We start from the raw sequence: 20,231 nt of genomic DNA, 5'->3' as shown, positions 1-20,231 counted from the left end.
TACACTTTATTTTCCGGTTCCCGTGAAGATCGTATCAACGAGATTCCACAATTATTTGACCGATCATCTTTTTAAATGTTTCATTCTTCAAAATATGGTGCTGACAACTGGTAGATATATGTAATTATACGTGCTCATTTCGAATATGAGGCCCACTTTTGTTTAACTCACACTGTTATAATTTCATAAAAGAATGCTTTGTTTATTTCCTGAAAACATTTTTCGCTAAACAGGGTATAAATGGCTTCTGCAGTATCAAGAAATCCAGTAAGACCAACCTCATTACTCCGCATACCCTAGAACAAGGTTTGCCATCAATATTTGGCCGAAGGCATCCGTCCGTACGGAAACTGAGTCGCACTGGCATTACATGCTTGAAATTCGAAGTCACTGCTCCTCTAGGAGACGACAGCTAACACCCCACAAAACACTCAAGGCAACATCCTCCTCTTTCATTACAAAATTCATGTACTGCAAAAATCAGCTTGCACTCACTGCTCTTGGTCAGAACATTCCTGACGAAGGTCGACACTACCGACCAGGTCCAAATTCTCACCTTCTGGCCGCACTTCTCGCACAGGTAGGCGTTGTCGCCCTCGAGGAGCTCGCCCTTGACAAACTGGTCCAGGGACTCCTTCAAGCTCTGGCTCTTCACCGGCAAATTGAGGGCCAGGAAGGTCTCCTCACGTTCATACCTGGTTGAGATACGTTGCAATTCAATCTTATTTCCTAAAGAAACGCACACCTTGAAAGCAAACTCACACCGTAAAATCGCTCCAAATTCTTTAACCAGCTTATGACCAGCAGCTGGTGACTGAGGATGATGATAAATGCGACTGCAATCTAGGAGCAGACAGTCGCGTACACAGACAGAGAATTGTGACGCTAGTGACCTATGCTTGACTATATGCATTAGCCTATACAATAATTGCCAAATTGCAGAAGGAACAACGGGCAGAGGCTTACTAAAAATGCAACTCATGGACATGTCCATGTTCAAAAACTAAAATACGAAAAACATGCCTTACCACATGTGGGATTTGCCCAAAAATTATAATGCATTACTTTCACATTTTCTGATAAGCAGTTCATATAAAAGGGCTTGTCTACGATGACACCAGACAGCACTTTTTCAAGAAGTACCAGTGATGGGTGATGAGAAGACACGCAGAGAAATTAGACAATCTAGTACAGACTCCTCGGCAGTCTCGGTTGACCTGCGAAGTCATGCGATTCCAGAAACAGAACTACAAAATCTGAGCAACTACAATCACTGAGCAAGTGCTGAAAATGAAGCACCGTGATTTGCCCAGCAACAGATCAAAACTGGCATGTGTGTACGTGTCCCATAAATAAACGCGCACACGCACGCAATAGTCTTTTCTAGAGGTTAGTGCAGAAACTTGGAACAAAACAGACGGAAGTTGAGACACACATAAGCGCTACTTTCAACAATGGTTTGGTAGAAGCCGGATTACGGGCTTCTATAACCAAGACAAATACCAAGCATGCACAAACTAAAAGCCAGCAAGAAATGCCAATTCCTTGTTCATTAAGGGTAGACAAAGAGTGCTACCGCACTTGTGACCAAGCTTGTCTACTGTAGCAGATTCGATGATTAACCTGGTCACCTCGTCTTTATGCCTGTACACAACAAAGCGATCATGAAACAGAAGCAAGCAACAAGGCTTAAGGACTAGAACATTTCTCATGTATATTCACCTAAGCTCCTTAAAGTATTCGTCTAGTTTGATGTTTTGTTAATAACGGTTTCTTTATATCACTGCATTTCGTGTATATTTTTTCTTGCTGCTGTGAATAATTGCTACTGCCCTGTGTGTTTTGAAGTGTTTTGCTCTTGCACCCCACTGTAATGCCACGAGGTGCTGCGGTTATGATGTAAATAAATAAATAAACAAACAAGAAAATTAATAATCATATCCGTTACACAATTTTTATGCAACTTTTCATTGGAACTATATATGAGGTTCGACATTCAAGGATGCTCACATATGCAGCAAGTACTCCTTTACTTAGCTGACACGACAGCCATTGACCCAGCATGCATCAAAATCAATTAAGAAGACGAGGTTCAATTTTGCAATCTGCACGGGTCTGAGACAGCCCAACACCAAGGACTTCCCCTACCTGTGGGGACACCCCTGGCATATCTTCTGGTCGGAGAAGGTTCCCTCGTAGAAAGGCTTGAACACAGGGTCGCAGCCAATTTTGAGGAGGTACTCGTCCACTTGGTCCAGCAGGTGGTTGAAGAACTCAAAGGCATCCTGCTGCTCGCGCACGTTGACCGGCGCACCCCACAGCCGGAAGCACTGCCAGAACTGCTCCGGCACGTGGTACTCCATCTGGGACTCGAGCAGGTGGCCAAACACCGACTGTGTCTGGAACAGCAGGCTGCACCCAGCAGTGCACGACACCCATATTGTCAAAAACATTCCTTGTCAGAGCAGTCCAAAAAATTTGGCTCTTTTGCGTGACTGTGTAATAGCATTTTGAAACTTCAATAGGTATCCCTGCTACAGAGTGCACAATGATATGATGAATGAGAACAAGCGCTCATAATTAGATCATGGTTTTGGCACGTAAAACCCCATAATTTAATTTAAGCGCTAGTTTGAAACACCGGGCATCTGCCACGGCGTGGTGCCAGTCATCCAGTGCAATTTGTGTGCAGTGGTATTTTTCAGCAAAGCGCACTCGCCTTTTGTGTGAATGTTCGCGCAGTGAGCTGTCATGGCACCTACACTGCTTGTAGTGCATGAGTGCAATGCACAGCTTATGGCACGAACAGGGCAACTGCTGGCTGCTTTCGTTTTAGCAAAGACTCCAGACAAACATTACTGGCCGTGCTCAAGGAGACGATGGCAGCGAGCGGTGGTGGGTTCAGGTAATTGCCCATTAAAGGCGTTAAAAGCGTGCACTATGTGGTGGTGGTGTAATGTAGTGAAACTAAATTTTAAATGAGCAGAATTGATTGTTGCTGGAAAGGGTTACATATTGACTGCAGTTGAACTTTCTTAAAATGAACAGTGTGAAAACAGCAAAAATATTTGGCATAGCCGAAATTCATTAATAAGATTGTGAATGCTGTCCTTCATTTTGTGTACATAAGAGTTTGTAAATATAGTTAAACCTCAATATAACGAACTAGAACACCATGTATTTAGAACCTCACTAGAACGAGAGAGAGAGAGAAATAACATTTATTAGCCCCGAAGGAAGAACGAGGTGTTTATATACACGGTTTCAATATACCAAGATTTCACTGCCACCATGAAGGAATATCGAGACAATAAAACTTGGAGGAAGCTTAAGCTTCGCCTTCAAGAGTGGAATGCGATAGCATTCGAAGATCCCTGACTGCTTCTCACGCTTCACTGCAAGTGCAGCTTATGTAACCTTAATGTTTACCTGGAAACGGTGGTGACGAACGCTACACACGAAGGCGAGCTTTCTGGTTCTTGTTTTTTTGTTTTGTTTTGAACTGTTTTGTTTGTTTCTTTTCTTTAGTCACACCTTTATTGTTTTAATTCTTGCTACCACAGCTAGGGCACAGCACTAGCACCCACCCGTTCTAAAGGGTGAAGCCACATCAACATCGACATCGTCAGACCTCAAACGGCAGCTGGAAAAGGGGTTTGTGTTTGAGTTTCTGCGTAAGAGAATTATGTTTTCTCGTATATTCAAATTAAAATCCGACACTATCATGTTGTGTGTAGGTCGTACTTTACGAATTTTCTGACGCATTTTACTTTGAGAAATTCAATTATTTCAGTAAAGCCTATGCGCCACACGGAGGACCTGTGTGGTTCAGGATGCGTGGTTCAGGATCATTTTCCTCATACAGACAACGGCACCGACGCCCACGCAGGATTTTCTGCGACACGGGGCCCTTAATGCAATCGCGTTAAAATGGAAACTTCTGCAGACACAGATTGTCAAATGGTTGAATTACAAGCGGCTGCTTGTGAACGCACTTCTGAAATTGCGCACTGCACGACCAAGGGCGAGTGCTGAAGCGGAGTAGCATCAAGTTCTATATAAAGTCTGAAGGGTGATAAAATACTATCACGTCCAGTGCGCTGCATGCTTTGGGTTCGAGTGAAAGCACGCAAGGTTGAGTGGAGAAGGATGGTGGCTTGATGAGCGCCATTTTCCAGCGCATGCAAGGAGAAACGGGGAGGGGAGCGAGCCCGCGGTAATGCGATCAAGCACGCACGAGGAGACGAAGTGGGGGGCAGGTTGGCATGCGGCCCTTTTTCTAGTGTGGCTGTGGCTGTGCACGGTTGTCAGTGCAGCTTAGTGCATACGCAGTTTGTGTGCAATGCTTCAGAGCTAATCTGCCGCTCGTGCAAAGAGTGGCCGTGCCGAGATGGCGTTGCATCATGACTGCCGTATTCCGAAGTGTTTAGTAATGAAGGATGCGTAATCTTGAGTTCAGAGACACATTGAAGCAAGCGGCAGATGAAGCATTTATTGCCCGCTGCTGCCGCTTTTCATGATAGTGTCGTCCCACTGGGGGCAACATTATCAGGTGTGGGGGCGGAATGGCCGCGAAAGCATCGCCAGCATGGCTGGCTTCTCTTCCTACCACCAATTTTACGATTGCGAGACAATTCCGAAAATTTTGCGGCCCCTTTCGTGAATCCATTGGCGACCATTCTTATTTGCATAAACGGTTTAATTTAAATGTAACGAAATTTCAATAAAACGAAGCAAACTGCCGAGTTTACTGACTTCGTTATACAGTAGACTACCACTAATTTGACTCCGCTTAATTACATTCTTTGGTTAATTAGATCCTGGCCTGAAGGCCCCAGCCGGCACCCATGCATTTCTAGCGCCCAAGGTTTCGTTATATAGCAGATCCTAAAATGTGCCTTCGCAGTATAATTCAAGCTTGACCAGTCAGAATGCACGCACCTGACTCTTAAGGTGACCGTGATAGTGACTCCATTAGTGGCAGTGTCTGTCTTGGCGGAGCTCAGGGGACAGTGAATGTGCTTAACACACATCATATCTTGTCAAAAACACTCATTTTAAGGCGAAAACCTTTAATGGCTCATACTCGCGGCGTCCGACCGTCCATCCGTCCGTGCCCTGGAACGGTGTCAGCTGTGGCCTCTCCCCCTCACACTCTCTTAGCAATCACGTAATTGCACAGCAGCGCATAGCAACAGTTGTGCCGCCACAGCTGTCGCCTCTCCCCCCTTACACTCTTTCGGCAATCACATGATGGCGCAGCGGCGCGCGCGGCAACGCTCCTTCGTCAGACGTCTCATTGCAGCAGTCGAGTTAGTTGGATGGCTCCCAAGAGGCCCGGCGATGACTGCACGGCAAGCGGTTCGGAGAAGCGCCCCAATAATGTGGATTACCCCGATACCAAACGTCAGAAGAAGAATGAGCAAATGCGCATGCGGCGGTAGTCAGTCGAATGGGCACAGGCTTTCGCCGAACACACTTTGGAATTTAGAAAGTGTCCTTCAAGTTTTTTGGCCCGCCCTAGGAAGATTTTTAAGCAATAACTGTAGCTCACAATGTTTGATTATGGTATTTACCCGATTCTAACCAGCCACCTCTTTTTAAAAAGAAAATCGGACCGAGAATTGCCTGCACGATGCAACTGAACATGAAACCAAAACCGACTTTGCACTGTTTGCATGCTTTGCCCCATAACATGAATGCATACTGGTGAAGCTGACTTAATCCTTTCAGACGCTATGTACACAATTTTGTACGCCAAGACAGGGCATCAACAGCAAAAGCATTGATTAAAGTAGCAATATTTAAAATGTGTTCCGTACATCTTGAACCGCTTCTGATTGAAATAGTGCTGCAAGTTTGGATTACACAGGCAAATTGTTTTAGTAAAACGAGTATGAAGGTAGATGGTTGGTATTTTGCTTGGTGTAAGTGTGACATTGTATGTAGCGGGTTTAGTTATTTCATTGTTTTGGACAATTTGTTGCGCCACTCATAATTTTCGAGTGGCTAGATAGGTGCTTTCCAAGCCTGGTGGACATGAAATAGTTGATGTTCGCACATCTGGTGTCCCTATAGTGAGTTTTCGCATGGAGTCCACATTCTGTAATCTTGACAACACTCACTAAAGAACTGAAAACTCTTACTCTATTCTGCAGCTGTAAGCTTTTTATGATTCTGAAGATGCACGAAATTCGGTGAAAGTAAGTTTTCAATCAACAGTACTAATTGGTGTCTGAAAGGGTTAAAAAAAAATATGGCGACACTAATTTTAGGAAAGTGGCCGCCATTGCACCACAATTTTTCTTGCTGGAAATTTGGGTGCGCGTTAGGTTTCCACACTGTATAGGAGCTTGTCATTTTACATTAGTTTACTGCTTTGGATACACAGAAAGTGAGTGTACATTAGCTTTGGGGACATGTTAGAATTGGGCAAATACTGCCAAATGAATCAGCGGTGTGTTTTGGCATTTTCTCTGCATCTTGTTTGATTCGACCCCCCGAATCATTCGATCAGTTTTGTTGGTCTCGTCAGGGTCGAATTAACGGAGATTGATTGTACAAAGAAAAGTTGTTACAACTTCAATGCTAGAATTCCATCATTAGTGCTTGCAACTGCTGCAGCGAGTTGTGTCACAGCTACAGGACACTGCCTCAACTGACCTTTCCTCCTCAACTTTGTCCGAATCGATGGCAAGCACTGCCTCCTGAAGCCCTGGCTGCATAAACAGCTGCTGCAGCACCGAGTTCATGTAGCAGGTGGCACCGGCATTCTTGAGACCCACATAGCCGCTCTCAGCACGGCCTGCGATCAGCGGCTCGTACTCAAACTCCTTGACCAGCTCCGACTTGAGCCGGTGGTGCTTGTCCACGAGCCACTGGACGATCCTCTCCAGGTTGGTAGGGCAGCACCGGGCGAGTTCGACGAGGACACTGAAGGCTGCGGTGCGCGGCTCCGGCACCGCACACTTGGACTTAACGGAGGGCTCTGGCGTGTCGTCCTTGGCGCTCTTCTCGATGAGGCTCGAGGCCGGGAACAAGTACGACTCGAGAAGGGTGAGCACGAGGCTCTTGCCGACGTCGGACTTGTGCTCGTCGCCGTTGCAGGCGACCAGCGTGCGGACGAGGTGGAAGTGGCCCGTCATTAGCGTGGCGTCCATGTTGCGGTCGTGTGGGCTGTCGGACGGCGAGAAACTGTGCAGCCAGGCGATCTCGTCCTCGAGCATCTGCGCAATGTCCACGGGCGCGTCACCTGCGAGAGGTAACGAGAGTTTGCTTGAGTATGACTTGTTGTTACTGCAATGTCACATTGTGCACTGTTCGTTACGACGGCCCAGCAGCAAGTGCTGGTTAAGCGTGTGAGAGTTGCAAGTAGCAGAGGGTCAGTAGTAGAGTGACTGCCTCTGTCACTTCAGAAAACTGGCAAGTGAGGAAAGGTGGGCAAGATTTTAATGGAGACGGTGTCATTGGTTTCATTTTAATGCGTGTTACCTTTAGTTTAATATTAGATTTAAAAATACTGAATGAAGTTAAGCAATGAAGTTGAGGTGGAACTTTATAAAAAATGTAGAACACGACAATTTTCTCTTCAAACTGCTTATTTAAGTGCAAAGGAGTTCACGTGAATGTTATGAAATGTACTGCCCATGAATAACAGCAATGTCACCAGCAGTTTTGCTAAAATCAGCCCCAAGTTTCATACAGCTTGCTTTGTACTCACGTATTAATGCTGCCTACTCAACGTGTTTACCGACAAAGGAGCTGCATAGGAAAGCATGTGAAGTCAAAGCAAAAAAATAACATAAAAAATAAAGGCATGAAAAGATCCTCAATGACTTGCCTTTGGAGTCAGCCAGGAGGCGGCAGGCAAGGTCAAAGTACTCGACACACTGCCCAAGTAACCTGCAGGAGTCATAACCCAATTAAGTGCAGGGATAGAACAGCTACATGAAACACTCAATGAAATGACTGTTTTGAACACTCACAAAATAAAGTATCTCTCACTTTCGGGAGCACAGATAAGGACACTGTAGTGTAATGGCACTGTATGCAAGTGTAAGACAGCCTGCCCACGGAGGGCGTCTTGATCACTCGAATGCCCCTCCGTTCACGAGACCGTGGTGTTAAACGACTTAGTCATAGGTGTCCAGTGTGGGGCGAAACACTGCACGCTACATATTCTTGCGCAGTGAGTCAAACCTTTTCCATCCATTTGTTCCATTTCTTGCATGTAGTTTGGCTAGCTGACATTCTTGTATCAAGGTGCGATAAATGCTCTTTTGTTTGTTTTCACTGCTTTGTGCAATGTGTTCTTCGTTTCACAGAGTGCTTGAAACTCCACAGGTATTGTACAGCTGAGCACAAGCATGCAGGTTCAATACCGGCCGTGGCTGCCGCATTTCATTGAGGGTGGACAGCAAAAATGCTGGTGTACTGTGCTTTCTGTTCTTGTTAATGAATCTCAGGTGTTCACAAAATTATTCCGGAGCCCTCCACTAAAGCGTCTCTCATAACCCAATGTGTTCTTTTTCAGGACATTAAAGCCCACAATTTAATTTAATTTGCTTTGTGATTGGCTGTTAACAATAGTGACGAAATCCAGTGCATGAGTGTGAGTGGTGTGTGCAAAAACAAAGAGGTGAGCACGTTTTCTTTTTCTTTTCTATTTTTGCAGGATTCGTTCATTATGCCAGCTACTCCACACAAGAGTGGCACTGTCCAATGAACTTCGTGAAGTCCATTATGACACTCCAGTACATCACACAATAATAAAATAATACGCACAAATGCAAAAAATAAATGAAACATGCACACACACAGAAATGTCAACAGACTTCAGCAATTCCTCCGGCTCTGAACTAATTTACTATGACAGCAGCAGATTTTCAGTGAACAGTGGCATCTTCTCAAGAAAGAAATCTTCAGTGAAACAACATTGACGCACACATTGTCACCCTTGCCTGGCACAGTGTTGCCTGCTGTGGCCTCCAAAGTTCTGGCCCAGATGCCACAACTGTGTGGAACCCAAAACTCCGCACAAACTATACTACCAAGCACCAAAGGTGAGCAACAGTGGAGTGGCTAGCTAGTCCAGCTAGCCAGTCCAGTCATCAACATATACGAAAGGATGAACCGACGGGCGGACATGGCTAACCACTTCCAAGCATTTAAGTCTGCTGTTGTCATAAAAGAACTATCCCCAGCAACCCACCAGTACAAGAAGGACAGGGCAGGGCGGTTTGCCTTAGGGGCACTAGGGACAAGCTGTGTGGTACAGCTGCCCATGCCAGCCAACCCTGTGTGATTCCAGGCAGGATACCCACTCCCTACTTTACAGCCCTGAGGTCTATGTAAATCTAAGAACACGAGTGTTTTTGTATTCCGCCCCCTTTAAGATGCAGCCAGGAATCAAACCCGCAACTTTGCACCAGCTACAAAAGATCATAGCAACTGAGCCACCATGCGCGAGTCATCGTGGGTCATTGCCCCCACGACTCACCTCTGGTTAGAGCCCCGGGTGTAGCTTGATGGCACCCACAGTGGCAGGTGTGCCTTGAGCAGCAGCTGAAGCAGGAACGGCCGCAGGGGCGTCTGGCCAACCGTGCGGCTCAACCGGTGCAGACCATCGCGCGCCGCGCACCGCACTTCCTCGCTGCCGCAGCCCAAGAGCACGTCCAGCACAAAGTCACGCACGCAGGGCAGCTCGCAGAACCAGGCTGCAATGTGCACATCACATAACACTCGTAATCAGGCTTTGTAAAGTGGTGCATTTTTTTTTACGTAATTAAAACACTTTGAGTCTCGCTGTCTACAGCCTCTCATGCCAATCCTGTGACCCAAGTTGTCTACTAGCTTGGGCCACTAGGTTCTTCTTTCTGGAGTTTTACGTGCCAAAATCAGTTCTGATTATGAGGCACGCTGTAGTGGAGGGCTCCGGATTAATTTTTACCACCTGGGGTTCTTTAACGTGCACTACAACGGAAGCACACGGGCGTTTTTGCATTTCGCCTCCATCGAAATGCGGCCGCCGCGGCTGGGATTCGATCCCGCGACCTCGTGTTCTTGGGCCACTAGGTACACCTAAACCTCGATATAACGAAGTCTGTAAAACTGGCAATTTACTTCGTTATATGAAAACTTCGTTGCATTGCAATTCAATTTTTTATGCAAATAAGTATAGTTGCTGACTGATTTTTCTCAGAAGAAGAGGCGGCAAGGTTTTCCAAATTATTGAGCAATTGAAAAATGCAAATTTGAATGAGAAAAAAAAAATGTACATTTTTTGGTGAATCTGAGTCAGCAACGAAAGATATGGTTTCATGTTTTGTCGTGATAAGCCAGCCACACTATTGCGTCCACTCCATCCCTTCGGCTGATGGTGTTGCCAGTGGGACGACACTATCATGAAAAGCGCCAGCAGCACAAGCGAATGCTTTGTTTGCCTCTCGCTTGAATGCATCTCCGAAACTCGAGACTACGCAACTTCCATTACTAAAAGCGTGGAAATACAGCGCACATGATGCCACATTGTCCCGGCACGCGCACTCTTTGCACACATGGCAGATTATGTCGAAAACAGGGTGCACTGGCTGTACATGCGCTCAGCTGTGCTGACAGCCATGTGCAGCGACAGCCGCGTCAGGAAACAAGATGTTCAACAACCTGCTCTTCCCCCCCCCCCCCCACCTTTCCGCTTGCTCACGCAGGAACACCATCCTTCTCAGCTCAACCTCACACACTTTCACTCATACCCAAAGTAGAGTACACTCAAAGAATATAGCATGTGAGGCGGGATAGGATCTTAACGCACTTGGGATTTTATATGGAACATAACGCTGCTCCGCTTCGGTGGTCGCTTTAGGTCGCGCGGCATGCAATTTGAGAGGTGCAGTCACAAGCAGCCATGTAATTCAACCATTTGACCGCTGCGTCCGCCGAAGTTTCCATTTATTGTCTCGGTATTCCTTCGCGGCGGTAGTGAAATTTTGTTATATTGAAATCCTGTGTAAAGACTTCTTTATATTGATGTTCTAAATACATTGTGTTCTATGGACGAGAAGTTATGAAAGGTTGAATACTTCGTTTTATCAAGAATTTGGTTATATTGAAGTTCGTGGTTTAAGTGTATGTGCTCCTGGTTATGATGCTGTCGCGGTCGTTTCTGTAACTGAATATCTATTAAAATATGCATGATACGACATGCATTCATGATATCAATGACATGACATACATGCATGAAATGACATAAATGACACCTGGTAATGCATTGCGGCACTCTAAACGATACTGGATAGCCAGCTACCTGCAGAATGCTTCGCATAACATCGATTCCCACGGTGCATAGGATCTGCCTAATATTTTCTTGCTTTTCTTTGAAAAAGATATTGTTTTCTTTTAAATTTTCTTGTTGTGCTACCTGTAGTTAAATGTTTTCTGACCTGCATCATAGACTGTATTTAGCGGCTACACCATTTTACACACACTTGAACCTTGTTAAACGAGGTCGCATAAAACACAAAATTTATTTATTTATTCATTTGTTCTAATTTCCTTATACAAGAAACCAAAGGCTCCCGGTCCCGGACCTTTACTACATCTGATACATACCTTTGTTACACATGATATCTGTTATAAAAGCACATAATCTTTACCCGCTGATATTGGTGCAAATAACTTTAAATTAACTTTGTTATATCCCATAATTCGTTGTGTCTATCTTTGTTATATCGAGGTTAGACTGAGTTATCGTATGTTTTAGCCGCTACAAATTTTTGCATTAGTCACGTGTGCATTGCACTAGTACAACTGCATAACCGTTCAGTGAAAGTATGACCAATATCGGCAAATGCGTCAGTACCTGAAACGTCCTCCCTGAGCTCCAGGCAGGAGAACAGGAAGCTGAGGGCCTCTTGCGCCAGGAGTGCGTCCTTGCGGTCTACCGTGTCCTGGCTCACACAGATGCCACCATGAAGTCCTAGCGAGTTCTCTCCATCACTACCACTGCTTGTAGCGCTGCCTGCAAGATGGAACCACGGGCCATTTGAGCTGTTTTCAGTGGGAACTAGTGCAGCAACATCAAACCGGTTTTGTGGAAAAACTGGTTATCTGGTTATTCAATTCACCGGTTAGTATTCGAATTTGAAAACCAGATAACCTTGGTGATTGGTTATTCGATTGGTTATTCGATTAATAGTATCCGGATATATGAATAACTGGATATTTGTTCTTCTGTACTTGTGCTGAAATTACCCCTTTTTTTTTCTCTTGTATTCCTATATTTGTAGTTATTTTTGCAACCGCTCATGCAAACCCGATATCTTCTCTGGTTAAGCGCCTTAGCTTTCCTTTCTTAAACACGAAATATTTGTGTCCGAATATTCGAATATCGAATATTCGACTACCTTTTCTGCTTTAGTACATTCCATTGGGCATCAATTTGTTTGCCGGTGTATTGATGGCATTTTGCTTCAGTGCATTCCTGTGCGATGGTAGGATCCTGTGCAACTCTTTTGTGTGTAGCGTCTCGGATCTGTTGCAGGTGTCGCTGCTTAACTTCTCCTTGTTAGACAGCATAGCAACGCCAAGCAGCTTTGGCACGGCATTGTTTCTATTCTTCTAGCTTGGCAGCTGATAAGGTCCTCTTAAATGGCATGTCCTAACTGCAAGGAAGGCTCTGTAACTGGTTTAATATATACTCGCGATTGACATCATAGTGGGAGCTGTGTGCAGCTCTTGTACTATTTCGTATTGGGTGACCTTGTACTTATGTGGTACTCCAAGGTGAACACCAGCCTCCTTTTCATGAGCCTTCCTCCACCTTGGACAAACCTACATAACTTGTTGCGTCTACAGCTGGAACACACAAGCTATCACACACTTGCAAGTCCAGAAGATGGCATCTCTTCACCTAAGTTAAAATTGCCTACGGGCAACCAGAGCTGTGCAGAGAATGATGCATCTGTTCCAGCATACGGCAAGTGCACTGAATCAAGGATGGAAGTTGGTGGGGCTACAGCAAGTGTGTAGTAAAAACAGGTTTACTCACTCATCGGCTACGCGAAAAAGTACTAGGCCGTGTGATGCCTCTCTCTATGTAAGCTTTCCTTGTGTGTTCGTGAACAAAAATGTAAAACGCGCATGTGACAGTGCTGGAAATTATGTGCTTAAGTCCTTGTATTGTCATCTATCACGCTTTGCAGTTGACAAGAGCACAGCTGGAGTGTATTATAAACCTGTTCCTGCCTGCCCCACGGATGATACTGCAACAGCACCAACGAGGCAATGCACTGAAAGATGAGACAGAGCTACTACCGACGCCGTCCGCGTTTCCCTGCATTCACGCCAAATGCACGCAGTGTCCGTGACTACAACCAGTGCCGCTGACACCGGCTTCGCAAGTTTCGACCTGGGAAGAAGAGTTGGACTCACTCGTCATGTGGCGTCGGACGTTGTTGCCTCTTTTTGCTTCGCAACGTTTCTGATACAAGTTTCTGTTGTAGATCTGTGTTTACTTGTGCATAAGCAATTGCATAATGTAAACACATGCACGCCACATCTACAATACCATACCTACTCTTGTTGAACCACTACACGTTGTGTGCGCGCGCGCTCACAGGCTGACCAGAATGCACATATCCTGTCTGGCTTCTGGGTCGGGCTTAAGATACCATCTCTCCCTCGTACAAGGACCAGCACAGGCCATTCCTATACCATAGTCTACCTTCATGCTGGACGAGCCCACTACATAACTAACCAAAATCAAGCCTATCAGTCATGCCGAGATAGTTCACGCACCATTGCAAACATTTATTGGAAGTGACACTGCACACAACACATGGCATGTTACCCTGTGCAATTCTGCAATAGCTGCAGCTGCTACTCCTTTGCAGAGGCAGTTAGGCAGTGCTCTGAAATTGTTCAATGCTTTAAGTACATCTCTAGAGCAGGTGAGACGTGCAGCAATGCGCAAAAATGCTTGGCACATGCAATGACAGCTATTGTGTTCTTTTCATGCCGATGCTACTGTCCTGAAAACCTGAATCTGGGTTTATTGCTTCATCTTGCTCATCTTGCTGACAGCTTTGACAGAGAAACAGACGGACAAGGATGCAGGAACAGCACATAAAGTGCCTGTCCTGTTGCATGTGTTCCTTCCGTGTCCTGCTGTATCAATGCTGTTGTCCATGCTTTTTGAAGCCATTCCGAATCGTAACAGCTGACTCCAACTTCACAGTCATTAATTTTTGTGCATTTTGAAGGGCGAGTTCACATATAACGAACTATTGACCCAACCACTTTGTGCGGAGCTATCGAGTTCGTTATAAATGGGTTTGACGGTAGGACACATGCAACAGCGAACTTGGAGCCACAAACGCTGAGAAGCAACACGCTGTTTTTAGATCACAGTGACTCTTTCAGAAACTCTGGTGCTGTCAAATTTGCCTGTTTCGGGAACTTGTCTGAATAAACTTGCGGGAGGCAGGTAACCTTCTGCTGTCGTTACAGACTCAGAATACTTTCAAGGTCAAAGACCGGCAAACTAAACTTTTTTACAAGCAGAATTTATTTTCTGTAAGACTTGACAAAACATTCTTAAATAAAAGAGCCAAGCCCAAATTGGTTTAATAAAAAATTTAGGAGAATTAACTGGCAGGCATGCATTGTTCTTACCTGTGCTGCTCTGGCGGCTCCGCCGTCCTGCTGTCGTGACCGCGAAGTGGGTGCCCTCTCGGGTGGGTAGTGGCGAGTTGGCCAGGCGGAGCTGACCAGCTGCAGCAGCCCATGCCACACGCACCAGGGAGTCCACAACTTCCTCTAGCAAGGCGCGGCTCATCGTCTGCGGATAAACCACATGAAGGTACTTAAAAACTGAACAGTATGGACTTGCCCTCTTGTCCCAGCAAGCATCATCATCGTCATCAGCCATTTTTCATGTCCACTGCAGGTAAGCATACGCACCATTTAATTTAACTCTTTTCGTACCGCACCCATTGGGCATCGTTAGCCCTCTATCGATGGTTTGAAACGGCACTTTCGAGACCTTCCGCGCCGCTCACGGACATACTGCGCTATCGGCCGTGAAGGAGGACAAACTATATGTTTGTTTTCTAAGCAGTTTGCATTTTTCCCACCAGGCGGTGATTTTTAAATTCGCTTCAAAGTTTTGCGATCGTCAAAGGAATATGAAAAAATGGCTGCCCACTATCGATGGTTTGAAAAGTTGCATTAGAGACCTTCCGCGCCGCTCACGGACACACTGCCACTGCGCCATCAGACGTGAAAGAGGAGAAACTGTATTACTAGAATAAATATTAAGTGCAGTAGTTCCTTCATAAAAAAAAAAAAAAACCATCTGCCGTAACATACAAAAAACACCTATTTTCCCCATGGTAGGGAAAGAGTTAATGGTGTCAACATTGTTAACTTGGGCATACAGTAGAACCTCATTCATATGCTCTAGGGGGGGGGGAGAAGAAAAACGTTTTAACTGGATAAAAGTACAACCTGAAGCCACTACAAAATTGTCACATTCAACTGCCACTCCCATCCACGTAAGGTGAAGTGTTGTGTGAATCGTTGCAGCATGAGTCGGCGATGCACCCCGAGCTGGTGGGACTTGAGCGGCCTGTGACAGTTTTCGCGGCTTCAGCAAGCTTACGTTTGTGCTCCCAGAATTCGGCCTCGGTCGGTAGCTTCTTCGGGTGGGACACTTTGGTGGGAAGTTTTGATGTGGCCACTCCACGAGAATCATTGCAGCGCGAGATGCCCACGTGTGTCGAGTGGCCCGAGGTGGGCTTTTGTTGTTATCCTATTATGCAGTGTTTTAAGATGGCGATGAGAAACCGAAACAAAACTGAGCTGGCAGCCGACACCAGAATACGATGCCGCCAGAGTGAAAAACACCACACTCACGTCGCACCACCTGCAGCAGCTGGGGAACGGTGGCGCGTTTGAGTTATCCCCTATTTAAAAGCGTGCAGTACGCTTCCAACGGCACTACGCCACACATGCTGTGAAATTGATAAGTGAAGACGCTTATCGCAATAGGGCTGGCAGTGATAGCACTGAATACGAGCGACGATCTGCGAGGAGATTTGCTGGTACCGGAAGAGGTGGTACTGGCAGTGCGTACCGGCATTTTCGTGTGACACGGGTTGGCGAGTACTGTGGGGAAGCTGCTGTGGCAGGTGCCTAGTGCTCTCAATCGCACATGCCTCGCGCCGTTTCTTCTTTGCATGCGATCTGGCGGCCAGATAATGTATCATACCATCGCAGTTTGGCGATGTAATTAATGTTGGTGCTGAAAGATTGGGTTTTCTGGGAATGTATTAACCAGTGAAAAAGAATCATAACAGTACTAACTATATTGGGTAATTTTTGTGTGTTCTCTTTCGCGAACGTTGGGGCCCAGAAATCGTACGGAACGGGATCGTATGAACGAGGTTGTACTGTATTTAGCTGCGCACCGGTTAATTCCGATAACTCCTGGAGCACAGGAAGCATGGAGCATCACAAATGTTCACTGCAAATGAGGCGCTAGTTTCCAACCAAAACGAAGCAGCGGAGTTCACACTGCCATAGTTATCAGCGCTAAACCATGCGAAAATGGCAGACACTTCCCGCCTTTATATTTGTGCCTACTGCCACGCATTACACCGCATAGATTGTTTTGCATGCCTTCAGAACTGCGTGGTTGCCGGATATCCATGGTCACTACGATAAAGACCATGCATTCATCTGGAACAATTGCACTGATCAGTGGTTTCGTCTTAATGCTGTGCAGGTATATGCGATGTCACTAACATGGCGATGCCTGTGGAGGATTAAAAGCAATTCTACTGCAGCCTGTGGACTGACGTCGCACCCACTGGCTGCACCTCGATGAATGGTCAGAGCACGACCAGCTCACTGGTGAGAAATTAATCGAGAATGCGCGCAGCCGTCCATCCTGGAGCATTTTCGTGATGTAAAGGGAACAAACCTGCCACAATGAGCATGCACACACCATATGTTTCAGTGGCGGTACCATTTATTCGGTCACATTCCTCGCTTTGTAATTTCAAAACAAAACAATCATTGCAACATGTTTCTGCAGATTGCATTAGTGCAAGATCATAAGCTTAATTTGGGAATAATAAAAAAAAGATCAAGGATGGTCATTTTCTAAAAAAGATATTTTTAAGGTACCACTAATTTACTAACACGTCGCGCTTCTCGTGAATTTTTTTTCTCAACAGGGCAATGATATTTACCTCAATTTTCAGTTACTTTCATGGCGACATGATGACAATTTGAAGATCACGCTTTTTACAAATGTGCAAGAAAAAGAACTGAACTTTGGATATTTTTTCTCCCTATCATAGCAGTGATACTCCACGGTAATCAGTGAGAACCAATGCTACTGATCCACAGTCTGTCGCTAAATATTCTTAGAGCCGTAGCCACAACACTTTTTCTTTGGAAGCTAACTAAAATGCGGATTCGGCATAATCCGCAAAACGTGCTCCCAATTGACCGGGTGCTTCTATATTTTTTTATGTGAAGACAAAATTTTTGCTCGCAAAATTAACGTTGATGGTGATGTCCTTGGCACCCAGGCAGCAAAATATAGTTTCTTCCTCAAAACTAAATATGGTCACAAGAAGCACCTGGCTGACCCTACCTGAATTCACCCTGGATTGATTTGGACCACTTGTGTTCTCCAACACGTACCCAATGTGCTGGAACACCAATGTTTCTGCATTCTGCCCTTATCTGAATACAGCTGCCATGACCAGCAGCTACAACCATGTTCTCTGCTCAGCAGAAAAACTCGATGGCCCCTGAGTGTACGCAGCAGGTGCAGAGGTGGGGGGGGGGGGGGGGGATTCACCGACGATTATGATATACTCCCGAATGCAAAATTTAAGCGCAGCTGTATATGTGTTTTCATTTGCGATATATTGGCTGGTGTGGATAATCTGTCTTGTGCGGCACGTTGCAAACGGAGCGAAGTGTAGTGTGACTGCCTCGCTAATCGAGAGATCGCGAGAAGCAGCACGTGCGTCATGCATGGGCGCGATTCACAGCAGCCACTGCAGACAGACCGCCCCTCATGCAGTGCTTTGTTTCCATACAGACACGCGCTACTCATGGTGCCATCTTGTAGCCACTGTCGCCGCAAAGGCCGTCTTGCGCGACACGTTTTTTTTCTCACCGCTTTCGCCATACCCACCTCCTTAGCTTTCCTCCTCGCACACTCTTTGCTTCCGCCGTCTTTTGTCTCTCACTGCGTTCCGTGTACGCTTGGTTACGAGGGACGATGCCAGCGCTTGCCGCAAGAATGGGCGTCTAAGAGCTGTGCTCTAAATAAAATATAACTCACCTTGATGATGGGTGTCACCATCGAAATGGGAGTCATTCGAACCAGGTCCACCTGCAGCTTCTTTGGTGTAGTGGGCTTCACTGGCGACGGTGCACCGCAAGTCGCCGACACAGACGACGTGGATGAACTTTGAAGCGCATGCGGGACATTCTGGCCACAAATAAGGAACCTACAGGGAACAGAGAGAAAAAGGTGCCAAACAAACAAATTTTTGTTTTTACAGACGTCCTTGTCTCTACACACTGTTCCCGCCCCTATGTAATGCCAGTAAACAGTATACAGTTTTAAGGTAAATAGAAAAACAAAAACACAGATGGAAGTAAAATGCAACACACTAAGATTACCCAAATGCTTTTTTTCCCCCATAAAACTGATGCTGATTGATACAGCATTTTCTTTACAATTATGATTTGGACAGCCTCACCTAGTTATCTGCAGCGCAGTGAAGTAGATGCCCTGGCGCACAGCGTAGTCCACATCCTGGGGGAGGCCGTCCCTGTGCAGCACACGAAGCACGTGAGAAAGCCCACCTGCCTGGAGGAAGTTCTCACAGAATACGTTGGAGCACGCATCCTGGTTGGTTGGCATCAGCCGCGCACTCAGCACCTGAATGTATGGAGTAGCCCAAAAGCGACACTGTTTACAAACAAAAACACCAGTTGGCCAGTCACTAATGCTGATGTCATTATTATTAACAGCCGATCTTTGGTCAATCGCAAGGTAAAATTCTCTCGCATTATAGCACCTGCCCCTTAAATGCAATAACAAACTCTAAAAAAAATTTTTAGAAGTGCAAAAAAAATTGCCTGAAAGTGATTGTGTATTATTTCCTTGCCGAAATTGCAAGAAAATGCACGCATACACATTTACAAAAATTGCCAAAAATTCATGAGGAGTTAACTCGTCATCGGCACCAGAGGACGCTCATTGTGATGGTGAGTTATCTCGTCATCCACAGTTACGGGGTTAAGTACCCGTCATACATACTGTGTCCAGAACTAGCAGCTGCCATCAGATAGTGCTATCCCATCTAGTCTTTTCATCAGCAGCTTCAGTAGAATGTATCAATGTTATTGAGATTTCACTTTTGCATGACACTTGTTCGCAGTGCCATACTTATTCTGGGTGTTGTACCTAGTCCAACAAGCCCATCGCTATCAGGCATAACTGAAGCCCACAGTACACTCTGAAGTCATTAGGAGCACCACTAGTTAATCTAGCACTTACAATGATGATTTATAAATAAGGGGCTCACTGTCAGCATTGCTATTTGACTCAAAAGCCACAAGAATATTCATTAAAATTTAGAAGTGTTCATAGTTGGCTGCCAGTGGTTGCGTTAATCTGCATGGCAGTCAGAGAGCAGTTTGCAGCTTCAGTGAGTAACCATAAGCCTGCCTTGTGTAAGGCACACACACCCTGTAAAAGATATGAAAAAAAAAAAAGTGTGGGCCTTACACAAGTATTTACTCCTGCAAGGCTCGCACATACTTTACACGAGTGTTTAACGTTTAAGGTATGTGCTTATTTCGAATGGGCCATTTACTTTTCTTTATCTCATTTGGATGAAATCTTTCGCAAACTTCTGCTTAATTTTCCGAAAAGGTTTGCGAACAAACAATTCCTTAGACTTTGTTCAGCAAAATAAGGGGAACTGATTTTTTTCCAAACATTTCAAGAAAAGTAGGCAAAAAAATTTAGCAAGCATTTTTAACCAAACAAGATAACAGAAAATTAACCTAATTTTCGAAGCACATAAAATTACATGTCTAAAGCTTTTCCGCTCCATAACTTAAAGAGTTGATTAAAAAAAACGCTTCGTCTAAGACCCAGCGTCCTAACACTGGTCGTTAGGGTTGTGCGAACA

At 45.5% G+C, this 20,231-nt stretch overlaps 1 protein-coding gene across 1 annotated transcript in view; it reads right to left on the bottom strand.

Moving 5' to 3' along the window:
- Positions 1-20,231, bottom strand: part of LOC119433206 (ubiquitin carboxyl-terminal hydrolase 24) — a 124,772-nt gene that overhangs the window by 38,146 nt on the left and 66,395 nt on the right. The window contains exons 30-38 of the mRNA XM_037700362.2: positions 18,789-18,970; positions 18,365-18,533; positions 14,671-14,836; positions 11,858-12,016; positions 9,500-9,716; positions 7,841-7,902; positions 6,664-7,252; positions 2,149-2,412; positions 557-695 (exon numbers count right to left, since the gene is read on the bottom strand). Of these exons, the coding sequence (XP_037556290.1) occupies positions 557-695; positions 2,149-2,412; positions 6,664-7,252; positions 7,841-7,902; positions 9,500-9,716; positions 11,858-12,016; positions 14,671-14,836; positions 18,365-18,533; positions 18,789-18,970 (1,947 nt within the window). The remainder of the gene's footprint in view (positions 1-556; positions 696-2,148; positions 2,413-6,663; positions 7,253-7,840; positions 7,903-9,499; positions 9,717-11,857; positions 12,017-14,670; positions 14,837-18,364; positions 18,534-18,788; positions 18,971-20,231) is intronic.

Source organism: Dermacentor silvarum, chromosome 11 (genome assembly GCF_013339745.2).
Source record: "Dermacentor silvarum isolate Dsil-2018 chromosome 11, BIME_Dsil_1.4, whole genome shotgun sequence".
In the NCBI taxonomy this organism is placed as follows: Eukaryota; Metazoa; Arthropoda; class Arachnida; order Ixodida; family Ixodidae; genus Dermacentor; species Dermacentor silvarum.
Note: the sequence above shows the minus strand (reverse complement) of the source record. Positions and strands in the feature narration are given on the sequence as shown.